The sequence below is a fragment of the Hemiscyllium ocellatum genome, chromosome 24 (assembly GCF_020745735.1).
Source record: "Hemiscyllium ocellatum isolate sHemOce1 chromosome 24, sHemOce1.pat.X.cur, whole genome shotgun sequence".
Taxonomy (NCBI): domain Eukaryota; kingdom Metazoa; phylum Chordata; class Chondrichthyes; order Orectolobiformes; family Hemiscylliidae; genus Hemiscyllium; species Hemiscyllium ocellatum.
Window position 1 is genome coordinate 45,435,006 of NC_083424.1, and position 18,134 is coordinate 45,453,139.

An 18,134-nucleotide genomic window follows, 5' to 3' on the forward strand; every position below is an offset into this window, starting at 1 on the left:
AGGGGCAGTGTTTTCATACAGAGGGTGGTGAGTATCTGGAATGGGTTGCCAGAGGTAATGGTGGAGGCGGAGTACAATTTTGTCATTTAAGAAACATTGGGATGGGTACACGGATAGGATAGGTATGGAGGGATATGGATCAAACACAGGCAAATGGGACTAGATTAATTGTGAAAACTGGGCAGCATGGCAAGGTGGACCGAAGGGCCTGTTTCCCTGTTGTAGACCTGTATGACTGTATGTAATTGTGAAACCTTTTAAGATCGAAGAACTGAGAGCTACACCGAGGGAGAACAGAGAGGCATGTGCTAATGTCACAGGATGAATACAATGTCGTAGAAAGAGGAACACAAGGAACGGAAAGAAAGATTGAAATAAGAGAGAAGGGAAGCAGAAAGAAAAACATTAAAAGAAAATTGCATTTGGCATTTAGAAAATCCCTATCAACAGTTAATGCCTAAAAGAATGTGACTTCACATTATTAATAATTTATTTTCAGTGCCTTAGAGTTTGATTGATAAGAATTCGCAATTGTCAAATTTTTGAAAAGATATTTATGCAAGTAATGTTAAGACAGTGTTTTATGACAAGGATAGATTATATTTGTGTACATAGAAAGGAGAATTGTGTCACATAATTGACAGACTGCTAGAATTACTTCTGCAATTAAAAAGGAGATCAAGCAAGTCTAGGAATAATTAAGCTCTGTAAGTGAATCTATATTGGCATCTTTACTCTGATGCAGTAGAAAAACATCTAGAAACTGAGAACATGAGGAATAAGTGAACTCGATTTCAAAAGGAAAGGCCTTGCTTTCCAACCTTATTAATTTTTTTTCTGAGGTAACGAACAATAGAAGAAGATAGTGCATTTCACAAAATCATAATTTTACAGTGCAGTAAGAGGCCATTTTGACTTTGTGCCAAATTTCAGTTTTTTTCCCTATAATACTGCACATTGTTTCAATTCAAATCATAATCCAAGAGCCTTTTGAATGCCTCAAATCAAACTGCCTCCACCACACGCCCAGGCAACACATTCCGGACGCAGACAATTCGCTATGTGAAAAGGTTTTTTCCTCACCTCACGTTTGCTTCTTTTAACTTTAAAATCATGCCTGTTGGTTCTTGAGCTTTTTACACATGGGAACTGTTTCTCCATGTCTACTCTCTCCAAATCACTCATGACTTTGAAAACTTCCACCAATATACCCTTTCGAAGTAATATTGTCCTAACTTCTCCGATCTGTCCTCCTAGCTGAAATTTCTCAACCTTAGAACCATTCTTGTAAATCTTTTCTGCACTCTTTCCAATGCATTCACATCTTTCCTAAAGTGTGGTGCTCAGAACTGTACACAGTGCTCCAACTGAGGTCTAAGTAGCATCCTCTGTCGGTTCAGCATAGCCTCCCTGCTCTTGTACATTATGCCTGTACCAATGAAGCCTAAAATTCTGTGTGCTTTATTAACAGCTCTCTGCCTGGTCTGCTACTTCTAATGACTTATGAACATAGCCCCCTGAGGTGGCTGTATTCCTGCACAGATTTTAGAATATTTTATACTGCCTCTCCATGTTCTTTGTTTCAATTCTCACTTATCTAGTTTGAACTTCATCTGTCACCTATCTGCCCTCTCCACCAATTTATTAATGTTCTTTTGAAGTTCTGCACTGTTCTTTAACTAATGAACCCCTTTCCACTATTTTTCCTCCTCCTTTCTTCCTCCAAACTGGTTACATCAAAAAGGAGAGAGGAGGAGCTAAAGGTACTACTCAGACTAGCCAAATTTGGGAATTGCTGTTCCACAGGGTTCACAACTGTGCAGTATTAAATGGCTTGCACTTGGGCATTAGAAGTATTTTATCAAAAATAGCACTAATGCTAAGGTGGGATTGATTGTAGTTAACACTGAAGAAAACTATGGCAGATTACAAGTAAGTCTTGCAGAATACATGTTTAAATGGCAAATAAATGTCAATGTTAGGCCATGAGATGGTGCCAATTTCATAGGAGGAACTGGGAGGCTGCCTTCTACTTTGGGAACAAGTATCTTTACATGGTAGATGTACCGGGTGGTCTAGTATAAAGATTCACGAATGATCAAAAATGATAGTGTAACAAAACCGTTAAAATGCACACAATGTTTCCAGAAAAAAGAAAATTCAGAACCAGGGAAGTTGCATCAAACTTATATAAACCTTGATTTGACCACACAACGTACAGGTACACAATCCTTTATCCAAAATTCTGAAATCAGAAATGCTCCGAAATCCGAAGATTTTCTCCATAACAAGATTGTTTGGCGTGCGAATAGGTGACCCAACTCTACACCCACTTGACCCATGCCACTCAGATGTGACATGGCAGCGTGGCTCAGCACTGGCAGGCGTCAAATGTGTCTCAATGCTCGTTCTTGTCACGTGTGGGTCTGCTGTTCGGTAAGATTTTTAAAAAAATTCACTGTGAAATATCATTTATTCTGAAAACCAAAAAATTCCGAAATCCAAAAAACAACTGACCCCAAGGATTTTGGACAAAGGATTATGTACCTGTACTATGCAGAGTTGCAAATCTCAGTACAACAGCAAAGACACTGAAGTGTTGGAGTTGATTTATTAAAGGTTTACAAGCATTATATCACACAATAGGAACACCACCATCTGCACAGTCCCCTCCAAGCCACTTACCAGCTTGAAATGGCAATATATCGCTAATCTTTTGCTGTGGCTGGGTTAAAGTCCTGGAAGTCTCCTCTTAATGGCATAATGGATCTACCAACATGGATTGCAGCAGATCAAGTCAATTCACCACCATCTTCACAAGGGACCAGCAATAAATGCTGGTCCTGGCCAGCAATGTCCACACCCAACAAGTGTATTAATAAAAAAGAAAAATGAGGTGAGGGTACAACTGAATGGGAAAGGTAATAGCCTAGCAGTTGTATTGCTAGACTGTTGATCCAGAGACAAGATTAGAGTGGTGCTGGAAATGCACAGCAGGTCAGGCAGCATCCAAGAAGCAGGAAAATCAACATTTTGGGCAGGAGCCTTTGATTCAGAGACCCGAGTCTTGGGTTCCCAAGGCTTATGGTAAAAGTTGAATTCAATAAAAATCTGAAATTAAAGCTCTAATGATGACTGTGAAACCATTGTCAATTGTCAGCAAAACCCAAATGGTTCGCTAATTTTCTTGAAGGAAGGAAATCTGCCATCCTCACCTGGTCTGGCTTACATATGACTCCAAACTTGCTCCAATACAGTTGGCTCTTAACAGCCTCATGGGCAATTAGGGATGGGCAATAAATGCTGGCCTAGCAAGCAACACCCTCATCTTGTGAATGAATTATTAAAAATACAACTATCAGGAAATACTGAACAAGCAGAGGTCTTTTCTCTAAAGGTCTTTTAAGACTGTGAAGGGATCCTCACGACTCGACATCCCCATGGCTGACCCACCTGCCCCCTCAGTGACCTGTCACCCTAACACCTGTCCCACCTGCCCCTTAGCCTCTGCTCAGCTGCCAATTTGCTCCCCTAACTACCAGTTCCCTGTCTGGTGTCATTTGTCCAAATGTCATTCTACCCTTAACCATTTAACTCACCCTCCAACCCCTGACCTCCTTCACTCACTCAAGCTCATTCACTCAGAGGAACCTCGATTATCCGAAGATTGGATTATCCGAAGAAGATTGCAAGGTCCTGCAAAAACTTTATATCAAAGAGGTGAGTATATTCGATTTGCCTGTACTGAAGGACATGTGAAAACGCTGGCACAAACAAAGAAACACAAGCAGCTCAAGCATCACGACCGGATATTTTTAGGTAAGGGTTGTTAACAGCCCTTTGCAAAAGGAAGTGTTTTACAATATTCCCGGCACTTTACCGAGCTATTCTTTTTAAAAAAAAGGCTGAGAACATAAACGCATGTGTGAGGCGGGGTTTCTGTCGCGGGACTGAGTTCCCAGGAACTGATGCTGGCAATAGTCCTGCGATCGTAGAAGCTGTTTGCGACCTTGTTTAATGTTGGGATTTTATGGTAAGGGTTTAGTTCTTCTCATTTTAACCTGTAATTTGCAAACTGCAAAAGTTAGTTTGTTTAAATGGCAGACTGATTAAAATTATAGATTTAAACAAATTCTCTGGTAGAGCACAGCGTTAGATCAGCATGGCTTCCCCTAAAATCGATTATCCGAACAATCAGTTATCCGAACGAAATAGTGCCCGCCCATCTCGTCCAGATAATCGAGGTTCCTCTGTATATATATCACCCTGTGTATCACGAGGGATAGCAGATCCTGTATATGTGGTAAAGCAGACTGTGTGTGCATTATATTAAACAATAGATATCACAGGAAATACAGACAGTATTGTACAGCGAACAGCAAGCCCTGTGTTCACATTTTACTACATAGTCACTTTATTTGCAGAGCCTGTGTATATTTTGTTGGTCTCAGAGTTTAATACTGTTTTATTTTCTCACCAGATGTATTTCTACGCTGTGTATGTGTTTAGTGCTGCAGGAATTCCCAATGAAAAGATCCAGTATGTCACAATTGGAACTGGGTGCTGTGAATTCATCACTGCAGTAACAAGTGTAGGAACTTCTTTAATTTTGCTTTGTTTCACCCTGGAGCAAATCCTTCTTTAATTTACACATTAGTTTATTTGCTTATTGTCTTTTTTTTTGTTACAAGTCATACCACACCTTGAATTTTGTATCTGCTTCTGAACATCAGGAAAAAAGACAGATGTGTAAATAATGGTGGCAACATCTGCTTGCACTTGTATAGCTGGAGACAGACAGGAGGCTGGAAGAACACAGCAAGCCAGGCAGCATCAGGAGGTGGAGAAGTTGATGTTTTGGTTGTAACCCTTCTTTAGGACTGGGGGAGTGGGTGTAAGGGGAGCTGCAAATAAAGTGGGGTGGGGGGCAGGATGGTGAGGTGGGGATAGGTGAAGACAGAGGGTACAATCCAGTTGGTCAATGGGAGGAATGAATCGGGTTGGCGGCTAGAAGGAAGGGTTGATGAGAGGACTGGAGGGAAGCGGGTTGGGTGATGTGAAGAGAGGTTATTTGAAAATTGGAGAACTCAATGTTGAGTCCTCTGGGCTGTAGGCTGCCCAGGCGGAAGATGAGGTGTTGTTCCTCTGATTTACGATCTGATTCGTTATGGCAATGGAGGAGGATGGTCATGTTGGAAAGGGATGGGAAAGAGAATTTAAATGTGCAGTGACTGGGAGGTCTGGTTGGCCCCTGCTGGTCCAGCTGAGATGCTTGGCGAACCATTTTCTTTGTTTATATTTGGTCTCCCCGATGTAGAGAAGACCACATTGGGTGCACCGGATACAGTCAACTAGGTTAGAGGAGAGGCAGGTGAACCCCTGTCTCACTTAGAAGGACTGTTTGGGACCCTGGATGGCGATGAGAGAGGTGATGTACCAGCAGGTTTTGCATCTTTTCCGGTCGCAGGCAAAGGTACTTGGGGGTTCAGGGGGGGTTGGTGGGGAGAGTGGCGCAAACCAAGGACTGGCAGAGGGAACGGTCCTTGCGGAAGGTAGAGAGGGTGGGGAGGTGAACATATTCTTGGTGGTGGGATCCAGTTGGAGTCGGTGGAAGTGTTTAAGGATGATGCGTTAGATGCAGAGACTGGTGGCCAGTGCCAGTGGTTGTGAGTTATGAGAAAAGATAATAGACTGTGGCTTTCCATTCTGAAAATCTAAAAGGTGATCTTATAGGGATTTAAGGATTGTTGAGGATGTAGAAAACATTAACTGTGAACACTAAATTAAGCTACTGAAGTAAAGCTTCAGAGTTCAGACTGGTAGAGGGTAATTTTATGAGTTTGAAAGTGTTAGGATAATTTTACAAGTCGACCAATTAAACATTCCCCTTTTCTAATATTTTTAGTAGTGCAGTAGATGTGAGAGAATCTTGTCTTTCGATGCTGAAAGTTGTATCTGAAGCGGAATGCTGAAATGCTAGCATAGATTATAAGAACTGGAATATTATGTTAGAGCTAGATAGGGATTTAGTTAGGCCACAGCTGGAATACTGTATTTAATTCTAGCCGCAGCACTATAGTAAACATATGATTATGTTGGAGGGGGTGCAGAGGAGATTCACCATGAGATAAACACTTGTTATAAATACTTTCTGCACTATATACAAAGTTCCTACCACAGAAGCAAAGACAGATCACTCCAGGTCTTCTATTCTTCTCTATCTCTGCCCTCTGCAGCCAGTTGGAGTCTGAAAACCAAGTTGCATTATTTGACTGTCATTTAATGTAAATGGAAGATCAAACCAATTGTAATAATTTTTATCAGTTCAGCATGAATGATGAGCAGATTCATTGTGACAGACTCTGAACTCTTCATTGCAGTCATAACTGATTAGTCATGACTGAAGTCACAAAATCTTTTTCACCCAATGTTTTACATGTTAAATAAACTTCCATGTTGAGTAATGGGGCTAAATGCCCAGGGCTTTTTCAGGAAACAATAGAATTTTACAATGGAGTGTCATGCCTGGATAGCTGGATAGTGTATTCAGTTTCGTCCACTGTTTTTTAAATTGTTTAGTGACAGTGTATTCTGTTACTGTCATAAGCTGTGAATGAATCACTGTATTGTGCTAGATCAAATTGTGCATGAATTACTGCACTGGTCCAGGTATGACCAGATTACTGACAGGATTATTGAATTAGTTCAGATTAGGCTAGGCTGTGAACTGGTTATTAAACTGTCTCAGGTCAACATGCACATGTATTACTGCACCACATTATAGTACCATGCTGGTGTGTGAATGTACAGACTGTAACTTAATATTGAATGGTGTTAAAACCTGGATTTTCATTATAATCAAAGCCAATACCTGAATAATTTAATCTATTTTTCAAACTGTAGAAGTATCCAAAAGACTATACCAACTCAGAATTGGGCCATAGCTACATCATGGATCATAGGGTCACACAGCATAGAAGAAGTCCTTTGATATATTGAGTTTGTGCTGATCAAACTTTACTGATTCCACTTTCCAGCACTTGGCCGGTATAATATTTCAGGTCCCCATCCATATACTTTTTAAAGGTTGTGTGGTTTCCCTCCTCTACTGTCCTCCAGGGACTGCATTCCAGATTTCTACCACCCTCTGTCTGAAAAATCCTTGCCTCAGGTCCCCCTGAAACCTTCTGCCTTTCACCATAAAACCATGTCCCCTTATTGACCCTTTCTATCCACCTTATCCATGACCCCCATAATTTTATATTGAGGTCCTCAATTAGGTCCCCCCTAAACTCTCTCTACTCTAAAGGAAACAACCTGACCTTATCCAGCCTCTCCATAACTAAATTGATCCATCCCAGGCAACAACATGCTGATGGATCTCCCCTGCACCCCCTCTCACATCTTTGCTATAGGATGGTGTCTAGAACTGAACACTGTATTCCAGCCTGGGATTAATCAAAGTTTGTTCAGCTTCAACAAAAACCTTCCTGTTCTTATAATCTGTGCCACAGCTGATAAAGACAAGTGTCCCTTATCCTCCTTAACTACCATATTGACCTATCCTGCTGCCTTTAGGGTTCTGTGGACATTAACCTCTCTGTTCCTCTGAACTTCCTTGTCTCCTGCCATTCATTGAGTACTTCCTTGTCTTGTTACCTCTTCCAAAGCGCATCACCTCACACTTTTTCAGAGTTAAATTACACCTGCCACTGATCTGCCCATCGGACCAATCCATTTACGTCTTCTTGTAACCTAACATTTTATTCCTCACTATTAATCATGTCATCCACAAACTTATCATCCTCCCCCACTTTCTCACCTATATTATTTATGTATAACACAAACAATTAGAAATCTGTTGTAGGTCTGTTCGCCGATCTGGTAGGTTTGTTGGCAGGAGTTTCATCCCTTTTCTGGGTAATAACAACAGTGCTGTGTTGCCTCCTGTGAAGCGCTGCTGTACTGTTCTGCCTTGAATACCTGATTTCTTAAACATCTGTGAAGAAAGCGGAGTTGTTTGTAGGTCACACTCGAGCAGTTGGCATAGGTTTCCCATTTTCTTGCTTGTTTCAGCATCTCTCTGTAAACACCTACAGGCGAGATGTGCTAGAAAAGGTACGAAACATCAGCCAACAAACCTACCAGCTCAGCGACTGGACCAACAACAAATCCAACAAACATTAAGAGACCCAGAACTGATCCCTGTGCCGTTGGTCACTAACCTCCAGTCTCACAAACAGCCTTCTTCAACCAGTTTTGGATCCAACTTGCCAAGTGACTTTGGATTCCATGTGCTTTTATCTTCTTTATCAGTCTCCCACGTTGTCAAAGGCTTTGCTGAAATCCATATCAACCTCATCAGCTGTCCTATCCTCATCTGTATAGATTGGGTTTATGCTGGGTTCTACGCTTTGCTATTATCTGCATAAAATAGTCATTTTGACAGAGTTTGTAGCATACTGTACGGTTTATTATCTTCTCTGGAATAGGTTGTGGAAGAAGGGATGAGCAATTCTGTGATTTTTCTCCTTCAGAACCTGTTTATTGATCGGATTGGTCGCAGAATGCTTCTTATGGGAGGTTACAGTTTGATGGTTGGCTGTGGGATATTGTTCACCATCTCACTCACTCTCCAGGTGAGTTGCAGTCTCTTTCTCACTGTTAAAAGAAAGGTTGGATTTCGTATATTTTCAGAATGTGATTCCCAGTTTCAGGACAATGTGTGTTTGCATGTCGTTTAAGATTGTGTTTACATTAATGGGAACAGTTGCTGAAATGGAGTAGGTTCAAAATTCTCAAACATCTTAAGACTGTATAGGACATTGGTGAGGTCACTTTGGAGTACTGTGTGCAGTTCTGGTCACCCTACTATAGGAAGTATACTATTGAAATGAAGAAGTTGCAGAAAGGATTTACCAGGATGTTGCTGGGACAGGAGGATTTGAGTTATAAAGAGATGCTAGATAGACCAGGGTGCTTTTCCCTGGAGTGTAGAAGGTTAAGGGTGACCTTATAGAGATATATAAAATCAAGAGGGATATAGATAAGGTGAACAGCAACGGTCTTTTCTCTGGGTGGGAGGAGAAACGGATGGTGGGGGTCATCAAAACTAGTGGGCATATTTTTAAGGTGAAAGGAGAAAGATTTAAAAGAAACCTGGGGCACTACTTATTCACACAGAGAGTGGTTCGTATGTGGACTGAACTACCAGAGAAAGTGTTAGATGCAGGTACATGTAAAAGGCATTTGGAGAGCTACATGAATAGAGGGATATGGGCCAAACGCAGGCAAATGGGACTAGTTTAGTTTGGGAGCATGGGTCGGCATGGACTATTTGGACCGAAGGATCTGCTTCTGTGCTGTGTGACTCTGTGATTCCTGGTACGAGATGATTTTCAGTTGATGAGAGACAGGAATGTTGAAACAAGAATGTCTTGCACATTCCAATTCTGGGTTGATTTTCAGAATGGGATAGTGATGACCAGGGTCACATTTCTTTAAATGGCTTCTGTTTGCAGGCAGGGAAACTCTCTCCTTACAAGGAAATCCACTGAACGCTTTTAATCCTCCACCAGATCAGTGTGAGGAATAAATAAATGTGTGCAGAAAGTGCTTTATACTGAAAGTTCTTGTTACTTTTTTGAGGATATTGTCCAAGGAGGTATCGTCCTTTCATACTGAATAACGTCACTAATGCCAGTTCACAGCCAGCTGGTCTCAGTAACCTACACTGGCTGAAATTTTCTGCCAATTCCCATCACTGTGTGATCTGGGCAGCTGATCTTTTCAAAGTCTCTGAACATGTTAACCCTTTTTCATAATGGATGACGGAACTAAGTGCAATGCATCCAAGTTTACTTACATGACAAAGTCAGGGGGAAAGTAACTTGTGAGCACAATGTACAGAGGCTGCAAAGGAATAAAGATAGTTTAACTGAATGAGCAAGAATACAGCAGATGAAGTATAATGTCGAGAAATATTAGCTTAGCCACTTTGGTAGGAAAAATGTAAAGGCAGATTATTTTTTGAAAGATGACAAACTGTGAAAGATTGTTATTCTGAGGAACCATCTATACAAATTACAGTAGTACTGTTATTAAGCAGGTAAACTTAGCAATTAGGAAGTGGTTTGTTAACTTTTTTTTAACAAAGGGTTGAAGTGTAAGTACAAGGAAGTCTTACTGTAGTAAGAGAGCACTCGAGTGAGAAGTTGAGTATTGTTGATAGTTTAGATCTGTCTGTCTAAGGAAACTTGCCCTAGAAGGAGCACAATGAGGATTCACTATATTGATTCCAAGAGTGGAGGCATTGATTTTTGAGGAGAGGTTAAGTAGACCAGGCCTAAAGCTTAGGGCAATGAGAGGTGATCTCACTGAAAGGGGTATATGCAGGGAAATTGTTTCCTCTAGCTGGGCAGTCTAGAGCTAGGCATTGCAACTTAAGAATTAAGGGTCAATTATTTAGGACTGGCTTGAAACATGTCTTCATTCAGAGGGCTATGAGATGTGGAAGTTCACTACCACACAGAGGTATGGATGTTGAGTATTTGCAAGACTAAGATCAATAGACTTTTGGAATCCTGAGAATTAGGAAAGTGGGAATCATGTGAGAAGGGGTGTTGAGGTAGAGGTTAACTATGATCTTATTGAATGATACAGCAGCCTTACAGAATTGAGTGACCAACCCCAATTCATATTTCTTATGTTCATACGTAACTTGATGTTTGAGCCCTTCGAATTAGGCTCCATTCCTGCCATAGCACTGTGCTTCCCCGAACATCAAAGTTACAAAAGGCATTGTATATTATTAGAACAATTTTCTGTCCTATCTTTCTCTTTCTTGTCCTCTTTGCCACTTCTGATTTGTTAATAGTCCCATCCTCCTGCTGTGATGACCAATGAGTGTACCACCTTTGCTACTTTTACTTATTTGATTGCGGCCAGAATATTTTCAGTAATGTAGTGCCTTTGCCACTTTCTATCACTACTCTCTCCCAAATTATTGCTGCGGTCTCTTACATATCTAGACTTTGTCTCATCTTATGGCCTGTCTTCATGCTGTATCTTAGCCATATAATTCAAATAGAGCTATCAATAGCTGCCCACTACTTATCTCAGCCACCTCCCACTCTACTATTATGACCTAGTGGTCCTAGTTATTATTGGTTGTAAACAAAAAAAATTGTCTTAACTGTAACTCTGTCAAAATACTTAACAAAATATTGTATTTTTTACCTAATACATAATAACTAAGAGCAGGAGTAGGCCGTCTGGCCCTTCGAGCCTGCTCCACCATTCAATAAAATCATGGCTGACCTTTCATGGCCTCAGTTCCACTTACCCATGCTCTCACTGTAACCCTTAATTCCTTTATTGTTCAATAAAATATCTATCTTAGTTTTAACAATGTTTACTGAAGTAACATCAACTACTTCACTGGGCAAGGAATTCCGTAGATTCACAACCCTCTGGGTGAAGAAGTTCCTTCTCAATTCAGTCCTAAATCTGCTCCCTAAGTTTGAGGCTATGCCCTCTTGTCCTAGTTTCATCCATTAGTGAAAACATCTTCTCTCCTTCTATCTTATCTATTACCTTCATAATTTTAAAAGATTCCCCCTCATTCTTCTGAATTCCAATGAATATAATCCCAGTCTACTCAGTCTCTCCTCAAAAGCCAACCCCTCAACTCTGGAATCAACCCAGTGAAACTCTTCTGCATCCCCTCCCCTGCCAGTACATCCTTTCTCAAGTAAGGAGACGCACGCCGTTCTCCAGATGAGGCCTCACCCACACCCTGTACAGCTGGAACATAACCTCCCTGTTTTTAAACTCAATCCCTTTAGCAATGAAGGACAAAATTCCATTTGCCTTCCTAATTACCTGTTGTACTCATTAACTATAGCAGCATTCTATAAACACCTTTGACAAGGGCAAATAGAAACAAAAGCTGGAAAACACAAACCCAGTGGAAAGCAGAGAAGGCAAGCTTTTGCAACAGCACAGAGAGTGGGGTCGTCTTCCAAAATTCCAGCTTCACAAACTGAAAGCAAAACCTGGAAAGCCTGGATCAGTGTGAGCCTGACCTCACCCACTCATGCTTCTTTCATCTACTTCAAAAAACACCCACAGCTAGTTAGCTTGTTTTACATGGAGAGGACAGCTTGGCACCAGATTCATGACATTTGCTTTCAAGAGAAACAGGACAGAACAAATCCCTCTTAAAGACACATCTAAGAACATGTAGTGCAGTACCTCAAGCATGACCCAGTTCAACTTCTTTCCAAAGGAGAGAGAACTTTTTTTTCAGAATCAATGTTTTGAGTCCAGTGAACCTTTCAGTATGACCCTTGAAGCCATGCAGATTCAAATGCCCTGTCGATGTCAAAAGCAGTCATTTTCACCTCCTCTCTGGGCTCAGCTCTTTTTTGGATCGAGGCTATCATGAGCTGAGTGGCCCTGGTGATACTCAAACTCAGCATCACTGACCAGGTGATTTGCAGATACCACTTGATGGCACTGTCAATGACCTCTTCCATCACTCAGCTGATATCCCCTATTACACCCACAGAGGGCACTGTTTGTATATCAGTCTCACCTATGAATGTCGGGGCAGAATGTTGTGTGGTCAGCACTTTGAGTAGACCGTCCAGATGAGGGGCTTGGGTCAGGGATCATTGCATAGCAATCCAGGGTGGGAATTTGACCTATCAGTGATGTAGCTTAGCACAGTGGGGGTCAGTTAGCTCCACAGTTAGTTTGTGATTCAGGCTCACACCAACACTTCAATTCCTGTTCTGTCTGGAGTCTCCATGAAGACCTCACGTTCCCAACCTTGTTTCTTGGTTTGTGGTCACCCTCAGATTAAACCCATCGCCTGTCACTTCTCTCTCTCTCTCTCTCTCTCTCTCTCTGTCTCTGTGGAGAGACCCAGTGGTCCTGTGGGTTAAGGTTGATGGTGACTTTCACTTCACGAGTGCTCCTGCCACTGAACGAGGCTGAACCAGCTCAGAGCTGGAGTAGGTTTCTTTAGCTCAGCTTCTGTCACTCAAAGACAATTGGCTGACTCAAGCTCTCTGGGCCAAGTCATTGCTTTTTTGTTGCACTATTAAAACAACAATGAATTATAAATGAGAAAGATGTACCTTGCAGATTTTACATGACACTGTCTCACTTCATTTAGGACAAGGTCAGCTGGATGCCATACCTGAGCATGATTTGCATCTTTGCTTCCATCTTAAGTTTTGGGATTGGACCAGGTAGGTCACTACATTCCAATCACACAAAGGAAAAAAACTCTAAATATTGCAGTTATACAACAATATAACGACATCTGAGGGAAAGCAAAACGTAGTTTAACACTGGGGGCGGCGCGGTGGCCCAGTGGTTAGCACTGCTGCCTCACAGCGCCAGGGACCCAAGTTCGATTCCAGGTGACTGTGTGTGTGGAGTTTGCATGCTCTCCCCATGTCTGCATGGATTTCTACCGGGTGCTCCGGTTTCCTCCCACAGTCCAAAGATGTGCAGGCAAGGTGGGTTGGCCACGGGAAATGGAGGGATGAGGTTGGGTCTGGTTGGGATGCTCTTCGGAGTGTCAATGTGGATTCAATGGGCCCAATGGCCTGCCTCCACACTGTAGGGATTCTATGATTTCATGTTAAGCCCAGAATAATAAATATACATATTTAGAGCAGTCAGAGACAAAATAAAAGGAAGGAGAACAATACACAGTGTAGTTACAGAGAAGAAGTTAATGGTTTAATGCATTGCAATGTGTATGACAGAATTCTGCATTAAACCTTTGATGTGCAGATTTGGGAGCTATACTCCATAAACTCACGCTGAAATCTCTCAGTTTCTTCATACAGAAATGTCAACAAAGTGTCAGGAATCCCACACACGGTAGCTATCTTAGTAGGTGATAGGGCCCATGGTATAGTACGTTTTGGACATGATATTTGTTCTCATCAAATATCATCATTTGTGAAAGCAAACCACTTAATTTGGTGAGTGGTAATGCGCAAAAAATCACAAGCAGTTACTGGCACCCATTTGGTTTGCTGTTCCTCCTTTCTGGTCATTTTATACCCTGCCGCTCTGTTGTGTTGTTGTTATAATGACTGTAATGTGAGGGGAATGTTTTCCCTGACAACCACCTGATGAAGGAGCGGCGCTCTGAAAGCTAGTGCTTCCAAATAAACCTGTTGGGCTATAACCTGGTGTTGTGTGATTTTTAACTTTGTCCACCCCAGTCCAACGCCGGCTCCTCCACATCATGGTTTCCCTGCTGTTAATTGCTCTTAAAGAATATATGGTTACTTCCAACACTGACCCAGGGGAGAAACCACAAAACAGTAATATTTAGAAATGAACGTATTGGTCACACCGGTCCTCCATTCTGAAGTATTCAGGCCGCCTCAGTATATCTTATTCATCGGTTTTACTATTTTTTTTCCATTTGGGAAGTTTGCTTATGCAATTCAACTTCTAAATCTATTGTGAACTCTTTGCTCTTAGCTGGAGTGACCGGAGTCATACCAATGGAGATCTTTGACCAAACTGCAAGGCCTGCAGCCTACATGATCAATGGCTCCCTGCTCTGGATAAACCTTATAGTTATTGGGATGACTTTCCCATTTATCGTTGTAAGTATTTTGAGCACCAGCTAAATATAAGTTAGTATTGTCACAAGTGGTCCTATTGCTGACAAACTGCTTCCTGACAACTGAGACATTGTTGTGTTCTGCGTGCTTTTGGGCTCCTATGTTGTAGCGAATTGTTCCCAATTTAAAAGAAAGCAATCTATCCTACCCTTTCCCCTTGTCTCTATTCTCTTATCCCTTTGTAGAGTAATCTAGCATGATTGCAGAGGCAGTCTACTGCCAAGACTCTGCTGCTCTTCAGTCTACAGCTGGGAGTTGTACAGAAGCACTCTTGAGTGCCTGGTTGGTTATTTCCCTTTTCTGTTTGTTAAGACCAGTTGACTTTAGTTCGCCTCTTTCCACCTTGGCAGCACAGTGGCTCAGTGGTTAGCGCTGCTGCCTCACAGCACCAGGGACCCAGGTTTGATTCCATCTGAGGGTGATTGTCTGTGTGGAGTTTGCACATTCTCCCCGTGTCTGCATGGGTTTCCTCCGACTGCTCCAGTTTCCTCCCACAGTCCAAAGATGTGCAGGTCATGGGGGTTGCAGGGATGGATGGGACAATCTTTGGAGGGCTGGTGTGGAGTTGATGGACTGAATGGCCTACTTCCACACTGTAGAGATCCTTTGATCCTATTTAGACAGTAGCGAGGGATAAACTGAAAGCACCTCTTTCATTTTCTTTTCTCTCTGTCCAGAGGAACTTCAATTATCCGAAAAACACAGGCAGGGAGTATTTTATTTGGATAATTGAATGCCAGATAATGGTTTAGCCAGGCATCAGGACGTTGCGATCTTGCCAGATAATGGTCATATCCCATCATGTGCTTCTATTCCCTGACATGGTCGGCACAACATCGTGGGCTGAAGGGCCTGTTCTGTGCTGTACTGTTCTATGTTCTATATTCTATACATATAATCTGATATTCAGATAATTGAATGCCAGATAATCGAGGTCCCTCTGTAGTCAATGTTGGTTAATTGTGATAAGGGTGATGTGATATCAAATCTTTCCCTAATTTGTGTAGGTTACTGGGGATAGATGGGAATGTGGAGTTTGGAATCAGCCATGATCTTATTGAATGGTGGGATCACGCTTGAAGGGCCAAGTTACCTACTCCTATTCCTAATTCATACCTATTCCCAAATCTGCCTTGGTATGTAGTCACCTGAGAAGTTCCCAGCAGCAGACTTTCAAGGCATTGAGCAAGAATTAGTTATTGACACACTCTCTGCAGAAAGATCCACGTTCTATCAATCTCACAACCCACACCCAAGAAAGATACAATTCAGAATTAAAGGTGAGTCATACTGAACTCAAATCATTAACTCTGCTCCTTCTGCTCCACAGATGCTGCCAGACCTGCTGAGTTTCTCCAGTATTCTCTGTGGGTTTCAATTTACTTCTTCTTTTTCTCCCCCACCAGCGGTGGTGTATTTCCTCATGCCCTGATAGTGACGTTTCCTTTAAAAATGACCCACAGGAAGTTGTGTTAGGGTTAAAATAAATTGGGGTTTATTAAGTTATTCAAACCCTGGGTAGAATAGTTCACAACGTACACGCGGGAAAGGAAAGAAAGGAAGTTACAGTTATGAATTATTTAAGAATCAAAGGTATTGACATTCGTTCATGTGAATTGCAGTGCAGTTAAGTCAATATCCAGTGAAGTTTTGCAGTGAGCAGGATCCGGTAGAATTCCCTTTTATTGAAGCTTGGATACAGGTGGATTGCAGTTGAAAGCACAGCAATCTAATACTCGTGGGCTAGGAAATCTGTTCCAACCTGTGGAAAAATACAGAATATTTTCTGAAAATCAAGGATTTGATGGAGGTCGAGACTAGAGGCCGCGTGATCAAGCCTGGAATTCTGTCCTGGTGTAGAAAGCGGATTAAGGAAAGAAGTCCGAGCAGTTTTAGTCCTGTCTCTCGGGCTCTGGGTTGGGTCACTGTAGTGAACTGGTTAGATTGATACATTTGGCTAAAAACCATTGTATGCTTTCCTTTTCTTATCTTAAACTGACTGCGATGGATACGCTGTCTGCATTGGGTGCATGGAAAGTCTATATCATGCAAGGTATGTGGCATTCCAGAAGGAGACTGTCAACATTTGTCCCCTCTCTTCGTGGCACTGGCTGAGAGGTAAATGTAGACTCGGGTACAGAATTTCTGTGCTCTATGACAAACACTGATCTGGGCTTGTTATTTTTGATGAGACCTCTGTTGAACACTCCATTTGGAAGGTGCAGCATTGCACTGGAGTGGTGGCCTGGATGATGAGCTTAATTGTCTGGAGGCGATGGATTTGAGGCAGGGTCTCTCTATTCACGAAGCGTATGTGGAGAACCTTTGGAAAGTGCTGAAAAAACTCAGCGGGTCTGGTAGCATCTGTCGAGAGAGATCAGAGTTAACATTTCGGGCCAAGTGACCCTTTTTCAGAACTGAAAATTTGGTCTATATGCAGAAGGTAGGCTGGGGGAGCGGGTAAGGAGTAAACAATAGGTGGGGATAGAACTCAAAGAGCGAGAAGAACAGTTGGACAGACAACGAGTCGATCATGGTCTGGCTAGGAGGATGAGTAGCTGTTAATGGAGACTGTTAATGGCTAACATTGGGTAGTGTGTAATAGCAGACTGTGATAACAAAACCTGCTTTATGTTTGTTAGGGTAAGGACATAGAAGAGCTCAAACCCTAAAGTCATTGAACTCGGTATTGAGTCTGGAAGGCTGCAAGGTCCCCAAGTGGAAAAGGAGATGCTGTTCTTCCAGCTTCCCTGAGCACTATAGCAAGCCTGAGACAGAGCTTACCAGGGAACAGGATATTGTGTTAAAGTGGCAGGCTACTGGAACCTCAGGGTCATTTTAGCAAGTAGAACACAAGTGTTCTGTGAAGTGGTTACCCAGTCTACCCTTCCGTTTTCCCCAATGTAGAGGAGACCACATTGTGAGCAGCAGACTAGGTTGTGAGGAGTGTAGGTATAGTGCTACTTCTCCTGGAAGGAAGGTATATTTGGGCCCTTGGATACTGAGGAGGGAGGAGGTAAGTGGGTAGGTATTACACCTTCAGCGGTTGTGGGAGAAGGTGCCGTGGGGCTGTAGGGAGACATTGGGAGTGAAGGAAGCGTGGACCAACATGTCCTGGAGGAATGGCTCCTGTGGAAGGCAGGCAAGGCAGCGGAGGAGAATATATGTCTGGTAATGCCAGCCCTGTGGAAGTGGTGATGATCCTCCTGATGTGGATGCTGGTTGGATGGTAGGTAAGAACAAAGGGTCGCTATTGCTGTTGTGGGAGGGAAGAGAGAGGGTGAGGATGGAAGTACAGGAGATGGGTCAGACCCAGTTGAGGGCCCTGTCAACAATGGTGCTAGGCAATCCTCGGTTGAGGAAGAAGGTGGACGTTCTATCTCCCTTGTTGAAGTTGGCATCGTCTGAATAAATGTGTTCACTCCTTACCCCCTCCCCCCACCGTATCTTTTGCATACAAACCAACATTTT

At 42.4% G+C, this 18,134-nt stretch overlaps 1 protein-coding gene across 1 annotated transcript in view; it reads left to right on the forward strand.

The window, feature by feature from the left end:
- LOC132827386 (solute carrier family 2, facilitated glucose transporter member 11-like) overlaps positions 1–18,134 on the forward strand; it is a 90,245-nt gene that overhangs the window by 70,776 nt on the left and 1,335 nt on the right. Inside the window, exons 8-11 of the mRNA XM_060844049.1 lie at positions 4,481–4,591; positions 8,538–8,639; positions 13,184–13,259; positions 14,518–14,645. Coding sequence (XP_060700032.1) covers positions 4,481–4,591; positions 8,538–8,639; positions 13,184–13,259; positions 14,518–14,645 — 417 coding nt within the window. The remainder of the gene's footprint in view (positions 1–4,480; positions 4,592–8,537; positions 8,640–13,183; positions 13,260–14,517; positions 14,646–18,134) is intronic.